An 18,253-nucleotide genomic window follows, 5' to 3' on the forward strand; every position below is an offset into this window, starting at 1 on the left:
CTAAATAATTTATTACTTTGAAAATCACAGATTTAAAATATTTTTCTTTTAAGCCATTTATATACTGTGTTCTCTAATTGACCATTACTAGTATTTGAGCAATAAAAAAAGTTTTAGAAAAAAAATAATGTTTCAGATTGTTGCTTAGAACAACAATACATTTTAGGTAATACTATTGTTTGAGTATGTTTTAGAATATGTATGTCTTAAACTAATTAATACATACTCTAAGACTATGAATAAACTTTCTTCATGATATTTCCTTTTGTTTTCCACTACAAATTTTTCTGTAATTAATAAGGTCTGAAGCAAAGGTCTTCCCACACTATGTACATGCATAAAGGTTCTCTCCAGTATGAATTTTTCTTTATCTACTAGGTTCTGAGGAGAAATTGAAGGACTTCCACACTCTGACATGCATAAGGTTTCAGTTCAGTATGAATATTCGAGTGGCAAATAAGACTTGAAGGTCTGCAAACGCCTTTCCATACTGCTTACATTAATATGGGTTCTCTCCAGAAATAGGGCTGAGAAACCGTTTATTCTTACTAATGGCTTTCTGATATTTATAACATCATTCACTAGCATTATAGAACAGACAAATGGACCATAGGCAGCTGACAAAAAGCATATATGTTTGTCTATCATGTAGCAGATCCACATCATTGAATTTTGTGGGCCTTACTTATATAGCCACACACCAGACATTTCCATCCTGATCTATAAAATGACTTGATAATATGATACCCCCCCAAAAGTCAAATAAAACCAAATAGGAGAAAGCAAATAGAAGAAAAGAAAGGCATTGGACATCATTGTAACCTATTATAAGTCAATAGTTTAGATGAGAAAAGAAAAATAGATGTGAAACTATTTTTATACTTGAGATCTATCTATTGGGAATCTAGCCATTTTTATATACCAAACCATAATACTTGGCCTGAAGATAATGCTCAAGCTAGGGGGATTTATATAATGATCTGTGAAGCTTAAGTTGAAATCTCTAGTGATTTCATAGTGATAGTTCAAATAGCTGGAGCATATGCCTGGCATAAGTATGACCCTGGATTCAATCCCTATCACCATATTGCACCACCATTGCCTAAAGTGGCCCTGGTGGCCCCAGCACTGCTGCCCAGTGCACTGACCTGTTCACACTTCCTAATTGAGTGCAGCAAGAATAGCTCATGGACCCAGTAAGCACTGCTTGGGAGTTCTTCTGAGCACTCCTCAGAATCAAGCACTTCTTCCAAATAATTAAGAATCTCCTGTACATGGATTCTGTTTTATTTATCTTAACTTTCTTTGGCTGAAAGTTCAAAGTTAATATATCAGCAAGGGGACTTCTGAGAATTATGTTATGGGTGATTGTCCTTCCACTGTAACTTTACCTTGTCCTCTTTCTTTGCATCTTTTGTTCTCATAATTCAAAATAAAAAAAATTTTTTTTTAAATGAAAAAAAAAATAAAAAGAATCTCCAAACCTCCAAATTTAAAATGAAAAATGTCTGTGCAGAAATTTTATGCTAAAGTTCATAGTAGTAATTTTCATAATAGTGAAAAAAAGAAAACAGCTCAAGTAGTCATTAACTTCAGGTTAGAAAAAAATAATATGGGGCCAGGGAGATAGCATGGAGGTAGGGCATTTGCCTTGCATGCAGCAGGTCAGTGGTTCAAATCCCAGCATCCCATATGGTCCCCTGAGCCTGCCAGGAGCGATATCTGAGCATACAGCCAGGAGTAACCCCTGAGCGCTGCTGGGTGTGACCCAAAAAAAAGAAAAAAATAATATATCCATAAAGAAAATGTTCAACTATAAGAAGGAAAAAGTACTGAAACAACATAGAACTCTTGAAATCATATTAATAAGAGAACTCAGACAAAAGAAAAGTTATATATCTCATTTATAAATCTATGAGAAAATATATTTATGGTTTCCAGTAGTAAGAGAGAAAGTTGTGATTGCTGATGCAAGTTATCCAAATATTCTAGAATTAGAATTGGTGATCAAAGGAAACAAAAATAACATAAAAATACTTATATTTCATGTGCTCATAGCAACATAGTTTACAATAGTTAATATCTGTGTCCGGTATATAATAGAATAAAGACACATGGTGTGATATGCAGTTGAATATTATTTAATCATAAAATGGAATCCTGCTATTTGCTTTAACATTGAAAGCAGAGAAAAACACATTTAATCCTTCAGTAGTAATGTGTAAATTCAGCATTGAGAAAACAACTACCAGAAAATGTTTAACTAAATGCTTGCCTACCATTGTGCTTAAAGTCAGTTTCAAAAATCCAATCCAGGACATTGTGAAGACTCAGAGTTCTATATGATTTCACCCGAATATAGGATCTAATTATTCAAATACCACAAAGAAATTTGTTTAAGGTTATGGCTTACCACAGGCTTTGATGGGGCAAAAGAAATTGGAAGAAGGTAGTAAAATGGCATAAACTACCAGTTTAAAGATAAATAATTACTGGAATCATAATATATAAGAAGATGTATTGCTCTCTGGAACCTAGGAGATATAGAAGTTAAAAGAGTAGATTCAAAAGGGCCAGGAAGATAACTCAAGTGGTAGAACATGTACAAAATTCTGAATGCAATCCTAGTATTGTTTACCTGCCAAAAATAAAGTTTCTTTTCTTTTTATGATTATGGATTTTTTTTCTTTTGGTTTTGGGGTCACACCCGGCAGCGCTCAGGGGTGACTCCTGACTCTACGCTCAGAAATCGCTCCTGGCAGGCTCGGGAGACCATATGGGATGCTGGGATTCAAAACACCATCCTTCTGCATGCAATGCAAACACCCTACCTCCATGCTATCTCTCCAGCCCCCGATCAGAGATAAATTTAACTTAATTTACTTAAGTACTCATTTCACAGTATATAAAAAAGTGATCATCTTTGTACAACTTCAAAATATAAACCAAAGAGATAGTACAAGTTTAAAGTGCATGGCTTGCAAGTGGCCAGCCCTGGGTTGATCCCAGGTTCCACATTTGGTCTTCTCAAAATTGCCAGCAATGACCCCTGAGCTAATAGTAAGCCCTGACATTGCTGGATGTGGCCTCCAAATACTCCTCCCCCCCAGTTAAAGATACTCAAATGCACCAAATTGTGTATTTTTAAAAAAGTAAATTTTATGATACCTGATTTAACTCTCAATAAATTATTTTTACTATACCAGAAACTGACAGAATTATGGATCATACTTTTATCAGTTTGAAAATACTGTGTTTCAAATAGTGTTTCATGAAAAAAAATTTAATCACAACTACTGAACTCTCTAAACTTAGGGGATTTTTGGATCTTGTATGCCCCCCCTTTTTTTATACCGAATGTGGACCATCTCTCAATAAAATTTATAGATAAACTTCATTAATCAATTTTTATACAAGATTGGGCATGTTCAGGGTGGTATGACCGTAGGCCACTAATCAATTTTTAAAAGCTGGGCAATTGTTTCTTTAATAAGTTTTAAAAAATCTAATAAAGATACAGCCTGTAAATTCAAAAGCTGTTAGTTTGGGATCTTAGATCAGAATTTTCAAATTAGTTCACAAATAATTTCATTGGGAATCCAAGGAACAAACCTTTTGGTTTTTAGCTTTTTTTTTTTTTTTTTTTTTTTTTTTTGGCCACATCTGTAGACTCTATTCAGGGGTTACTTCTGACTCTGAGCTCAGAAATTACTCCTGTTGGGCTCAGAGGATCAAATGGAATGCTGAAAATTGGACATGGGTCAGCTGTGTGCCAGGCAAATACCTTACCTGCTGACCTATTATTCTGGCCCCATGATGTTTAGCTTTTTTATACTGACTCTTTTTACTCATCATATTATAATTACAGGAATCTAATTTTGGTAGATGCCAGCAAAATTAATTCTTGTAGTACATATTTCTCGTAGGTTATTTAAAATTGTTGGTCAGTCGATCCTTAGTTATCTCTACCACCATCATCACTATTTATGTAGTATGAAATAAACTTTTATTACTTTTTATCTCTGTAGAGAGATTTGTAAACCTACTTTTGAGTTTGGTGAATTGTGACATTCCCATCAATAATTCAGAGTTGGGTATTCTTACATTTTTATGCAGGTACTTATTACCACATTATAGAATCAGTCTAGGAATTGCAGTCTAGGAATATGCAGTCTAGGAACTTAAATTCCATAAGTTCCATAAGCCAGAGGCTTAAGTCACTATTTTTCCCATTTGCATTTTGAACCAAACCAGTAATGATATAGGACCTAGTACATGTAATTGGTCTCAGCAAATAGTTTTTGGAAGGAAAATGTCCAAATTAAACAAACTAATGTCTAGTGTTAATATGGAGCATGTTCATCTGTATTTTAATATTTATAAAGTAGGTGTAAATAGCCAGTAGAGCATTAATAGCCCTAGATATATATATATATATATATATGTATATATATATACCTCTAAACCAGTGTTTTCCCAAAAGTTGTAATTCTACTCTCTCCTGACCCCAAGAGACATGGAATGATCTAGGGAGGTTGGTAGTCTTGGGTACAATTGAGGAAATTAAATTTTTAGGGGCAGAATGAGGAGAGTAACTAGTGACTCTTTTGCAAGTGGTCAATAGTTCAAATTTGGAAACTGCTCCAAACTGAAATATATCAAACCATTTTAACACTTCCAGCAGAAAAAGAGAAGAATTTTAGGTCAATTATAGAAGTCTGAGTGGAGGTAATAATCTTAGTGATTTTTAATATGTTCTTCAGCTTATTACAGGTACTCCAAACTTCTATTTTGGGGAGGCAATTACATGTTATGCATGTAAATTATATGTGCTATTGTCATAAATAGAGGCTAATACAGATAAAGATTTAGTATGGTGGCTGACTCTGATTTTATAAAAGTAATTTCCATTCTCAGCTAGTTTTAGGTAATTAGTATTTTATTTAAATAACCATTGACTGCTCATTTATATGAGAATAAAAAAGCACAGGGTCTACTAACATCAATGCTAGTATGATTACCTGTTTGAGCTTCTCTAAACATTTTAGATATATGATATAAGAGCCCAAATGAACTTCAGAATAAATTTGTTGATTGGGATGTGCACGAAGCCTGTTCCTGCTCTGAAATTCCATTATGTTTATATTTGATTGTGTACTGTGTCATGCAGATTTAGATGATATATACTTTTAAATTGTTTTCTTTTGATAATTTATAATGCTCTATATTCATGTTCACTGATTTTTTATATCCATTCTGATGAACCTCTTCGAAGTACTAAAATATTTTTCACTTTGGATAAATTTTAATTTTCTACATTCTGTTCACTGATTTTTTACTATCCATCCATTATGCTAATGAATCTACTAAAGTACTAAAATATGTTAATATGAGAAACAGTATCTCAGAGTCACCTTGTCTCGTAGAAGTATATCTTATAATTCTGCTGGAACAATTTTGCTTTAAAGATTTTGAATAAGTCCTCTTTTTTTCAGATATTCTCTCTATTTCTCATTGCCAAGATTGTTAATGCATTTATTACAAACTGAAGACCAATGGGCTTTATTTTAATAAGAGTAAAACTAGTAACTTGCCTATAAGAACTTTGAAGTTTTTACTTGAAAGCCAAATGATTCATTAATAGAATATAGGTAAATGTCAAATATTTAGTCTGGATGCCAAAATTTACTGACTATGTTGTATTTATAGTGTATCTGTGTGTGTGTGTGTGTGTGTGAGAGAGAGAGAGAGAGAGAGAGAGAGAGAGAGAGAGAGAGAGGAAGAGAGAGAGGAAGAGAGAGAAAGAGAAAATATTAGTATTAGAGGAATAGTAGAACAGGGAGGGCGCTTACCTTGCACACAGCCAACATGGATTTGATCCTCAGCATCTGATTGGTCCCCTGAGCACGTAATGGATTATTTTTCATTGAAAAATTAAACTAGTTTGGTCACTGTTCTTTTGAATATTGTCAATATAAATAAATTCAGTTATCAATGTAGTGATTATAGCTGCAGATGAAGATATCTTTACTTTTTTTTTAATTTGTTGTATGGAACAGTTGTAGTTCTATATATTTTATTTTGTTCAGGATTGGGCTAACTTTCTCTGATTGGAACTTTTATGTATATAGTTTAGATATTACTTAAACTCATTACTTTAATTGGAAGTACTTCTTAAAAATTTAAATGGTGGTTTAATTTGAGTGAGAAGATAATTTTTTAATATTGTTTACTTTTTATCTGTATTTCTAGGGAATATTTACCTTTGAAAATAAAATATTTTATTTTAATTTTTTTTAGCATACCTCCAGATAATCTCTCTATTCAAGAATTTCAAAGAAATGAAAGTATTGATGTTGAGGTGAGGAAGTGATTCAAAATATTTTCCTGTGACCATTTGTGAAAATTAAATAGTTGAAACATTGAAACTATAAAATTGCTATAAAAGAATGAAGTAAAATAATAGATCATGATTGAAATTAAAATTATTAAAACTACAGAGGTTGAAGGGTAATTTTTAAAGCACCAAATTAAAATTTTATTTCCTTACATTTGTTAGCCTTGTGTTATTGGCATGTTGCATCTATAAAGTTTTTACAAAAACAAGTGGAGGAGCTGGAGAGATAGTACAGCAGGTAAAGTACTTGCTTTGTACATAGTTGACCAGGGTTTTACCCCCAGAAACCCTATATTATCCTACATGTCCTGCCAGAAATAATCCTTGAGTGCAAAACCAGGACTAAGCCCTGAGCATTGCTAGGTGTTATTCAAAAACAGAAACAAACAAACAAACAAAAAGCAGAAGTTGGTTTATAAAATAAAAGGCAAGTAAAGTTATATTTGAGAGCTTTTACGACTATATGACAAGCCAGATGCTGGTGTTTCAAAAATCACTAAGTTCAGCGATGGAAAGATAATGCAGAAAATAGGGCACTTGTCTTGCTTGTAGCCAACCTAGATTCTATTTCTAGCACCTCATCTGGTTTCCTCTGATAGGAGTGATCCCATCCTTGAGTTCAGAGTCAGGAGTAAGCCCTGAACACAATGGGGCATAGCCCAAAAACAATAAAAATTTGTTAAAATAGAAAATAATTTTTTAATTTCTTACTAGCTGTTAGTACAATATCTAGAATTCTTTTTTTGTTTTGTTTTGTTTTGGGGCCACACCCGTTTGATGCTCAGGGGTTACTCCTGGCTATGCATTCAGAAATTGCCCCTGGCTTGGGGGGACCATATGGGACCCCGGGTGATCAAACCTCTGTCCATCCTACGCTAGCGCTTGCAAGGCAGACACCTTACCTCTAGCGCCACCTTACTGGCCCCATCTAGAATTCTTGAAGCAAGCAATAAATAATTTAAAATATATATATTTGTTGTTTATAACTAGAGTTTAAAGAAATGCTTTCTTTTGTTAGTAGATTGTTTTTAACCTTTTTTTTACAAGTATGAGGATTTTTCAAGTAAAGCAAATAAAAACGTATGCAAATTTTCACATGAATATCTACCCTTTGGCTAACCAATTTTAGTAAACAGTTATATATATATCTTTATAAACTTTGCTTAATAAATTATGAAGGTTAAAATAATTTATGCAAAAATAATATAGATAAGCCAAAGGAATTATATTGAAACAAAATATTGCCTTTTTCGTATTACTGTTTTCACACTCATAAACTTCAACCTTTTCTTTGCAAATAATACATAAGGGATAAAACTTTATAACTTATTATTTATGATTATATGTGGTCATTTAAAATCTTATTCTGAACCATATCTTGGCTATCTTAACATAAATAAGTTTCTATATTTATAGAGTAATATTGTATTAAATATTGTTAAGGATCGACATTTATCATAATTATTGTTTAATAAATAGCTTATATAGTTTTGACTTTTTGTTTTTTGGGGGACCATATTGATTTTTGTTGTTGTTGTTGTTTTTTGTTTTTGGGTCACACCTGGCTTTACATCCCTGGCAGGCTCAGGGGACTATATGGGATGCCAGGAATCAAACCACCATTGGTCCTGGGTCGGCCGCTTGCAAGGCAAACACCCTACCCCTGTACTGTCTCTCCAGCCCCCATATAGATGATTCTAATGGAAGCATGTGGTATTGAGAATTGAATTGAACCTCCTGCATACAAATCTTGCCCTTTGAGTTTTCTTTGTCTCCAAAATGACTTTTTTCAAGAAATTTTTGATTTTTTGTTTTGTTTTTGAGTCACCCTGGTGGTGCTCAGACGCTTATTCCTTCTTCTGCTTAGGGGATCACGCCTGGCTGGGTTTAGTGAACTATACGTTTGTGCCAGGGATTTGAACCTGGTCAGCTACATGCAAAATAAGTCCACTTCACTAATTGTTCGGCCCTCAAAAACATCTTACCAAGACAAATAAGTAAATAGAATAGTTGCCTTTTATATTAGTATTAAAACATTTAAGATACTTCTCATAAAAAAGATTCTTGAATTATTTTTCTTTTAAAATTAAATTGGATATGTGGAGCTGGTGAAAGTATAGTGTTAAAGAGCTTCCCTCACATCTCACCAGCCAAGTTTGAATCTTTGATAGCACAAAATAACCTCTGAGCACCACCAGGGGTAATGCCTAAGCAGAGAGTCAAGAATAGTTCCTGAGCTCTTCTGAGTGTGGCCCACCTTCAACTCCCTGAAATGAGAAGTTGGAGTGGTATAGAGAGGTAATACAAAGATTTAAGGTACTTACTTGCCTTGCATTCAGCTGACCTTGGTTTCTACCGCAAGGTTCCTGAGCACTGTCAGGAATGACCCCAGAGCAACCCCTCATCTTGATTAAATTAAATTTGGATTTTACTTTAGAAAATACTGTTTTTGTTAGTTTTATGAAAAAAAAATGCATTTGAAATTTTCTCTTTTATTGTAGGTAGTTCAGCTTATTAGCACTGAGATACTACCTTATGCCAATTTTATTCCTAAGGAATTTGTTGGTCAGATAATGACTATGCTTAATAAGGGCTCAATACATTCTCAGTCATCTTCATTTACAGGTATGTTATTTCAACGATTTCTAAATTTTAGGAAGTATTGAAGTTCTCTTGAAAATGCTGACTATTGAAAGTGTGTGCTTCTATGATAATGAGAAATGTGAACTGGAAAACAGTAAGCATAGTTTGAGGAATGTGGTGTAGAATGTAGCTTCATAAACTCTGGTTTAAAGTTTATGTAAATTTAAATTTTTTAAGTTCAGTATTTATTATCAATAAATATTTTATTTGCATATTTATAATATATATATATGTGTGTTTGCAAGAAATTTTTTTCCCAAAACAGGGTCACAAGGTAGGAAAAGTTTAGAAAGCCTTGATATAGAATATTGAGTTTTATGGTGAATATTCTCAGAATTAGGTATGATAAATTATTAAATTATAAAGTACGTAGAGAATCTATGTAAATCATCACAGATATAAGTTGCTCATTTTGAGGAGTAAGGAGTTGTATATTCTACTACTGGCTAACTTCTTGGCATCTTTTTTCATTTATAAAAAGAATATATTAAAATCAACCTTTTAGGGTCGTAAATTATAGTTTATTAAAAAATTTAAAATGAATGGGGCACTGTGCATTTGTGAAGCCCCGAGCTTGGTCTCTAACAATGCAGGCATGGGAGAATTACATTTAAGGTGACTTACATGTGTTAAATAGACTAACATTTAGTCTATTTATACAATTATACTAATGTTCTTATTCCTCACAATAATTCTTTGAGGATAAGGCTCCATCCACCATCTTATCAGAGGAAAGTGGATTTTTTACATAGGTTGACTTTTCTGTAAGATAGTTTAAAAATCATAAATTTTGGGCCCGAGAGATGGCATGGAGGTAGGACGTCTGCTTTGCATGTAGAATGACAATGGTTCGAATTCCAGCATCCCATATGGTCCCCCGAGCCTGCCAGGAGTGATTTCTGAGTGTAGAGAGCCAGGAGTAAAACTCCTGAATGCTGCCAGGTGTGACCCAAAAACAAACAAACAAAAAAAAATTATAAATTTGGTTTTGTTTCATGAATAATTATTAACCCTTAGATTTACCTGCGTCCCTAATGTCTACTAAGCCAAATAGACTTCATCCATTGATCTGTAGACCTAGGTTAGTCTGTGTTTAGAAAGAAGGTAGGTGAAGAACGCTTAATAAATACTAAGCTGTGCTGAACTCTTTCAAGATTTAATTAAGTTGTTGCACTGGTGAAGGGGGTGTTCTGTTTATGACTGAAATCCAACTACAATCATGTTTGTAATCATGGTGCTTAAATAAAGAATTTATATTAAAAAAAAAATTTGGACCAGAGAGATAGCACAACAGCTTTTGCCTTGCATGCAGCCGATCCAGGACCTAAGGTGGTTGGTTCAAATCCTGGTGTCCCATATGGTCCCCCGTGCCTGCCAGGAGCTATTTCTGAGGAGATAGCCAGGAGTAACCCTTGAGCGTCGCTGGGTGTGGCCCAAAACCCAAAACCCAAAACCCAAAAAAAAAAAAAAAAAAAGATTTAATTAAGTATGTGTATAATTTGACCACTAGATGTCTCTCGTGTTGCTTTCTCCCCAAATGAGTGCTTTTTCTCAGAACTTAGACATTTTACAACTGATATGATCAAGTGCAGATTTAACAAATATGAGAATTTGGGGAGAATGTATGCTCACTCATATTAACAGTGCATTCAACTTTTTATTAAGGTATATAAAAGACTTAAAATTATTTCATTTTAGATGACATTTTATGTTAATCTAAGGATAACATTTACTATTAGAAAAATATTCTAAGCTAAATAAGGACTTTTCTGATTTCTCTTATCAATATATGACAGTCTTCCAATTACTTATGTCTTAATACACAAACACAAACATCAGCTTATCTTTAAATATGTATACAAAGCCTTTCTTGATAAACAAGGTCAACAATAAACACTGGCTCCAGTAAATTTTTTTTTTTTTTTTTGGTTTTGGGGTCACACCCGGCAGTGCTCAGGGGTTACTCATAGCTCTGCGCTCAGAAATTGCTCCTGTCAGGCTCAGGGGACTAAATGGGATGCCGGGATCAAACCCAGGCCTGTCCTAGGATGGCCGCGTGCAAAGCAAACGCTTTACCACTGTGCTTTCACTCTGGCCTTGTAGTGATTATTTTTTATCTCCTGTCCAGATCTACTAGCCGAAAGGAAACTGATGGAAACTTTAAATGCAGAATCATAAAAAAAATGTTTTGGGGTTTTTTGGTTTTGGTTTTGGTTTTTCAGCCACACCCAGGCTTGGGAGACCATATAGGATGCCAGGGGGTTGGCCCAAGGTCCGTCCTAGGCTAGCGCGGTAAGGCATATAGATGCCTTACTGCTTGCACCACCACTCCGATCCCTTGAAAACATTTATTAAAGAATAGCTATAATTAGTTTTCAAAGATAAATTTTATATGCATTAGATAAAATCAAAATACCACTAAAAGAACAATTAGGACAAGAAAGAGTTCATTAAAATAAAGTAGTTGATAGCTGAAATAGTAAGTTCAATGGAGAGTTGGTGGGAAAATATTAAGGAATCCTTTCCAAAAGTACAGCAAAGACAAAAAGTGGACAACTTGAGAAGAAAGAAATAAGAGAATTCAGAGAGTTGACATCTTTACTTCTACAAAGTAAAGAGAGACAAGTTAGGAAAGGAAAATATCATTGGCATTGCAACAAGCTGAAACACTAAGTCTCCAAATTAAAAATGGTCATTTGCAACAGTGGGGGGAAAAAAGAAACTATGATATATGAAATAACAGAATTCTAAGGATAAAGAGAAGATCCTATAAGATTTCAAAAGGCAAAAGTTTAACATAAAAGAATTGTAACTAAATGATATTGAAATTCTCATTTGTACCCACTGGATGCTATTAGATATTGAAGCAATAGTTTAAGGTGTTTTTTCCTGTTTGTTTGTTTGTTTTATTTTTAATTTAAGATTCCTAGGATGTTTGACTGAGTGGTCTCATAGTATACCTAAGACCGTGATGGCAAACCTGTGGCAACACGCGTGCCAGCAGTGGCACTCGGGAAGGTCCGTAATTAAGATATGCAGCACGTGCTGCATAGTTTTTAGATACTAAAATCTTGTTATTAAGGTTTAATTGATGTGCTGGCACTTTTGAGGAAATTATCTGGTTTTGTGCAGCAGGTTGGGCACTCAGGCTCAAAAAGGTTAGCCATCACTGACCTAGGATATCCGTTTCATATTTTCAGGGAACTGTAAGGACTATACCTGGCAATTATTTGGGCTACTCAAGGCCTTTAATATACTAGGTATATGCTTTAATATTTGAGCTCTTTCTAGCCCTAAGTGGAAAGAAATTTTTATTTCTTTTTTTTTTTTTTTTTGGTTTTTGGATCACACACTGCAGCGTTCAGGGATTACTCCTGGCTCTACTCTCAGAAATAGCTCCTGGCAGGCTCAGGAGACCTTATGGGATGCCGGGATTCGAACCACCTTCCTCTGCATGCAAGGCAAACACCCTATCTCCATGTCATCTCTCCAGCCCCAGTGGAAAGAATTTTTTTTTTTTTTTTTTTTTTTTGGTTTTTGGGCCACACCCGGCGGTACTCAGGGGTTACTCCTGGCTGTCTGCTCAGAAATAGCTCCTGGCAGGCACAGTGGACCATATGGGACACCGGGATTCGAACCAACCACCTTTGGTCCTGGATAGGCTGCTTGAGAGGCAAACGCCGCTGTGCTATCTCTCCGGGCCCAAGAATTTTTAACATAGTTTCTTGGGTATGCTGTTGGCCAAGTATTAGAGTAGAATAGTAATTCTTGAATTTCAGCATGTATTGCAATGAACTTGAAGGACAGATCATTGCTGTACTATAGTCCCATAGTTTCTTATCTTGATTTTTCTGGGTTTTTTTTTTTTTTTGGGGGGGGGGTTATTTGGGATCATACCTGGCAGCATTCAGGAGTTACTCCTGGCTCTATGCTCAGAAAGCTGGCTTGGGGGACCGTATGGGATGCCGGAATTCGAAACACCATTCTTCTGCATGCAAGGCAAATGCCTTACCTCCATGCTATCTCTCTTGCCCTCCTATCTTGACTTTAATGTTGTAGAAGAGAAACATTCATTTTTTATATGGTGAGATACTAATGGTATCTGTATAAGTATAAATATTAAGTTATAAAGACAAGTATTATATGTATATAGATACATCTTTTAGAATAGATTCATGTCTATACATAGAAATATATATATATATATGCTATTTTCATATATTTGTATCAGTTGTGGGATTTTCTTGTCTTCTAGTCTGTTAAGACTTATTTTTAAATTATAGTAATTTAGCCTCTTATTAACTATCAATTATTAATTTTACAGAAGCAGAGATTGATATTCGTTTGAGAGAGGAGTTTTCTAAAATGTGTTTTGAAACATTGCTCCAGTTTTCCTTCAGTAATAAAGTTACGACACCTCAAGAAGGTTACATCTCACGAATGGCACTCTCAGTGCTTCTAAAGAGGTCTCAAGATGTACTACACCGCTATATTGAGGATGAAAGGCTAAGCGGTAAATGCCCTCTTCCAAGGTATTTATTTTATTTTATTAAAGGAAAAATTGTAATTTTGTACACTTGGATATATGAAGCTCTAAAAGTTAAATGTTTTCATGAGTGATAAGAACTTAATTTAAGCCATTATAGTTTTTTTAATCCCATACTATGGAAATTTATAAGTAAGTTTGAATTATATTTTTTCATCAAACCTTTCAGCAGTGCTCCAGGCCTAGGACAGTATGCTAAGGCCATGGCACTGTTGAGCTGCAGAGTTTCCAGAGCACTCTAGCAGTGCTGAGTGGATCTTGAAATAACTTTGAAAGGAGATTGAACATGGATCTTGTGTGTATCCTAATTCCTATTCTATCTCTCTGGCTCCCCAAAATATTTGACAGGGGGAGTTCAGCCACATGTGATGAACCTTAGGGCTTATTGTTTTTTGTTTTTTTTTTTTTGGTTTTTGGTTTTTGGTCCACACCCGGTGGTGCTCAGGGGTTACTCCTGGCTGTCTGCTCAGAAATAGCTCCTGGCAGGCACGGGGGACCATATGGGACTCCAAGATTCGAACCAACCACCTTTGGTCCTGAATCGGCTGCTTGCAAGGCAAACGTTGCTGTGCTATCTCTCCGGGCCCCACGGCTTATTCTTGGCTCTATGCTCAAAGATCATCCTCAGTAGTATACATATGGTTGGAGCCTGGGCATCAAGTGTGCAAAGAATGTGTGTTCAATCCATTGAACAATTTCTTTGATCCACCAGTTTAAAAAAAAAAGAGGCCAGAGAGATAGCACAGCAGTAGGGCATTTGCCTTAGACACAGAAGGACAGTGGTTTGAATCCCAGCATCCCATATGGTTCCCCAAGCCTGCCAGGAGCGATTTCTGAATGCAGAGCCAGGAGTGCTGCCGGGTGTGACCCAAAAACCAAAAAAAAAATTTTTTTTATTTTTTTTATTTTTTTGGTTATCTTACTCTGTACTCACTCTTGGCTCACACTGGTTGGCCTGTGAACAACATTTTTCTTTTTAAAATTTTTTATTGGGGCCGGAGAGATAGCATGGAGGTAAGGTGTTTGCCTTTCATGCAGAAGGTCATCGGTTCGAATCCCAGCGTCCCATATGGTCCCCCGTGCCTGCCAGGAGCAATTTCTGAGCATGGAGCCAGGAGTAACCCCTGAGCACTGCCGGGTGTAACCCAAAAACCACAAAAAAAAAAAAAAAGAAAGAAAAAAAAAAGAAACAAATAAAATTTTTTATTATTAGGGTTGAAGCAATAGCACAGCAGTAGGGCATTTGCCCTGTACATAGATGACCCAGGGCACACCCGGGCTCAATCCCCAGCATCCCATAATGTCCCCCATGTCTGCCAGAAGCGATTTCTGAACACAGAGCCAGAAGTAACTCCTGAGCAGTGCCAGGTCTAAAACTAAAAAAAAAAAAAAAACAACTTTTTTTTCTTTTTGACCACACCCATGGGACCATATGGCATGCCATCCCGGGTCATTGTTTGTGTGCAAGGCAAACACTCCCTACTGCTGTGCTATTGCTCTCGACCCAGGAATTACCTTTTTCTCGTGTGTGTGTGTGTGTGTGTGTGTGTGTGTGTGTGTGTGTGTGTGTCCACATGTGGTTGTCCTTGGGGCTTACCCCTTGTTCTGCAGTCAGAGGTCACTCCTAGTTGTGTTTAGAGGACCATAATGGGTGCCAGGAATTGAACTAGGGTCATCTATGTGCAAGGCAAATGCCCTACCCACTGTACTATCCTTCCAAACTGGAAGTATCTAACAAATAACTTTAAATTTACTTAGATTACCTTCCCTTTTTTAATTGATAATGTATTAATATATATTTTATTTACACAAATGTTCACAAAATGATTTTTCTTTTATAAAAAATTTACACTAGTGCAGGGGTGGTGAACATGCAGCTCTCGAGCCACATGTGGCTCCCGGCCAAAATGAATGTGGCTCTTTACCAAATTTGGATTTTGTTCTGCTGCTTCTGAGGAGGGACCTCTGAGGAGAGATCTCTGAGCAATCTCGTAGTCCCACCCCCAGGCATCCCATCTCCCATTCCTCGGAAACAACTGTATGGGCCAGCGAGCAGGGGGACCCCTGTGTCACATGTTATGTCACATCTGGCCATTAGTTCTTAGTGTGGAGGATGCAGCACACCCTCACCATCACTGCAGGATTTTTGACCCTCACTCAAAATGGCAAAATGCAATATGTGTTTCATAGATTATTGTTAAAATTATATGCTTTTGTGTGAGTGTTGTCTGTTTTGGCAGGTCACTGTGGTGTGGCTCTCTGACTCTCACAGTTTAAAATTTTGGCTCTTTGTGTCGAACTTGTTCGCCACCCCTGCACTAGTGCATTTTAATATATTTAATTTTTTTCAGCCTATGTTTGTCTTAAAGACCTGGATGGAAATAATTTCCTATCTCTTTTTTAGGCAACAGGTAACAGAAATCATATTTGTTTTAAAAGCGGTCAGTACTCTTATTGATTCACTTAAGAAAACTCAGCCTGAGAATGGTAAGTGCTTTGAAACAGTTATCCTGAATTCAAAATTTATGTTCTATTTGTGAAGTACTTTTGTATTATTTTTAAGTTAGTTGAATTTTAAGAATGTAACTAATTATGTTTTTTCTGAGTTCTTCCATTATGAAGTCAATTAAGTAAAATTAATTATGTATGCTTTATCTTCTTTAAGTTAAATATTATAATTGACATTTTTTCAGCTTGAAAAAATAAATTTTTTGAACTTTCTATTTTAGGACAATTCATATTTCATACATCTTTTTTTTGGGGGGGGGGCACAGCCGGCAGTGCTCAGGGGTTACTCCTGGCTTTCTGCTCAGAAATAGCTCCTGGCAGGCACGGGGGACCATATGGGACACCGGGATTCGAACCAACTACCTTTGGTCCTGAATCGGCTGCTTGCAAGGCAAACACCGCTGTGCTATCTCTCCGGGCCCTATTTCATACATCTTTAATCAAATATCTCTGAATTTTTTGGAGAGAGGACCTTCCCATCTTGTATTTATACTGATTTTAATGTTTAGACACAAACAATATAAGCAACTCTGAATAATTTTTATTGCCCTTCCTTATTTATTTTCTGTTTCTGTTTTCTCCTCTACCCCCTTTGGTTTGTGGGTCACACATGGTGATAGCTTTGGGGATGGATGGGGCTATGTGCTGCTGTTGTAGTGCTAGGAGGTATACAAACATGCACTCTAGCCCTTTGAGCCTCCTCTCCAGACCTCAATACATTCTTTAACTTATTGCTGGAAATGATACATCCAGCATTGATTGTTCATTTTCACATCCTTTAAAGGAAAATAAAAATTTAATCTTTTATTGTTTATCATTATATACCATTTGCAAAGAATGCTGCATTATTATTTCATTCTGTTTATGCTTTATTTCCCATAAGATTTTATAGATACTTCTCTCCTACTAACCAAAAATTCTTAGATTACACAATTTCCAAGCTCTTTGCTCTGTTCTGCTGCCTCGATCTGTACCCTTTAAATACTATCTGATGATCTGAAACAGATACTTGCTTTACCATCAAGATAGGTCTATTCATTTTTTTTTTTTTGGTTTTTGGGCCACACCCGTTTGATGCTCAAGGGTTACTTCTGGCTATGCGCTCAGAAATTGCCCCTGGCTTGGGGGAACCATATGGGACACCGGGGGATCGAACCGTGGTCCGTCCTAGGCTAGCGCTTGCAAGGCAGACACCTTACCTCTAGCGCCACCTTCCCGGCAAGATAGGTCTATTCATAAACAAAGAAATTATTATATGTCACTATACACTTTGATTCATCTGACACTTTTTATTTAAGATTTTGTTGAAGAGAAAAGAAATGTGTTGATTTACATTCTGGTATGAGGAACATACCAGAATGGCATTTAAGCCACTCCCAGTGATGATTAGTGGTGTTCGGGAATGCTTGGGGTTTACAGTCTGGAGTCATTCCTGATGGTGCTCACAGGACCATATGCTTCCTACCCACTTGTATGTACTCTTACTCTAGACCCTCAGGGTAGCACTTTAAGTCTGTTTTTTAAGTAACCTTAGCTTTTTCCAAGAAAAAAAAAGAGATTCTAAAAAATACTTAATGAGTTAAAGAATTTTTTTTTTTTGGTTTTTGGGCCACACCCGGCGGTGCTCAGCAGTTACTCCTGGCTGTCTGCTCAGAAATAGCTCCTGGCAGGCACGGGGGACCATATGAGACACCGGGATTCGAACCAACCACCTTTGGTCCTGGATCGGCTGCTTGCAAGGCAAACGCCGCTGTGCTATCTCTCCGGGCCCTAAAGAGTATTTATATGTTTTTTTATAATTAAAGTAAATGCATACTTTTCTGTTTTTAAAATCTACCCATTGATAATTTGGCCTAGAAATAGAGTATTTCAAATATTAAGAGATTTTACATTTATAATCATTTAACCAAAAATGAGAGGTAGACTTCTTAACAAAAACCCTGAAGTGCTGACCTAAATTCATCCTATTATGTTCAAATTTATATTATCTTGAGCAAAAAAATGTTCTCATTGATATTTTAGAGATGGAAGCACCAACTTCCTAGAGACTAGTAAAATCTTTTTAGATCACGGGATAGAATTTGATTCTTAAAAATATACTTAAGACATAACTAGAGATCTTTATTTTCTGTTTTATTTATATAGATATAGTAAACATG

General features: G+C 35.7%; 1 protein-coding gene across 2 annotated transcripts in view; it reads left to right on the forward strand.

Moving 5' to 3' along the window:
- MON2 (MON2 homolog, regulator of endosome-to-Golgi trafficking) overlaps positions 1 to 18,253 on the forward strand; it is a 126,210-nt gene that overhangs the window by 103,449 nt on the left and 4,508 nt on the right. For both annotated transcript variants that reach the window (XM_049782729.1, XM_049782730.1), the window contains 4 exons: positions 6,301 to 6,361; positions 8,899 to 9,022; positions 13,365 to 13,572; positions 15,991 to 16,073. In XM_049782729.1, coding sequence (XP_049638686.1) covers positions 6,301 to 6,361; positions 8,899 to 9,022; positions 13,365 to 13,572; positions 15,991 to 16,073 — 476 coding nt within the window. The remainder of the gene's footprint in view (positions 1 to 6,300; positions 6,362 to 8,898; positions 9,023 to 13,364; positions 13,573 to 15,990; positions 16,074 to 18,253) is intronic.

Source organism: Suncus etruscus, chromosome 11, assembly GCF_024139225.1.
Source record: "Suncus etruscus isolate mSunEtr1 chromosome 11, mSunEtr1.pri.cur, whole genome shotgun sequence".
Classification (NCBI taxonomy): Eukaryota; Metazoa; Chordata; class Mammalia; order Eulipotyphla; family Soricidae; genus Suncus; species Suncus etruscus.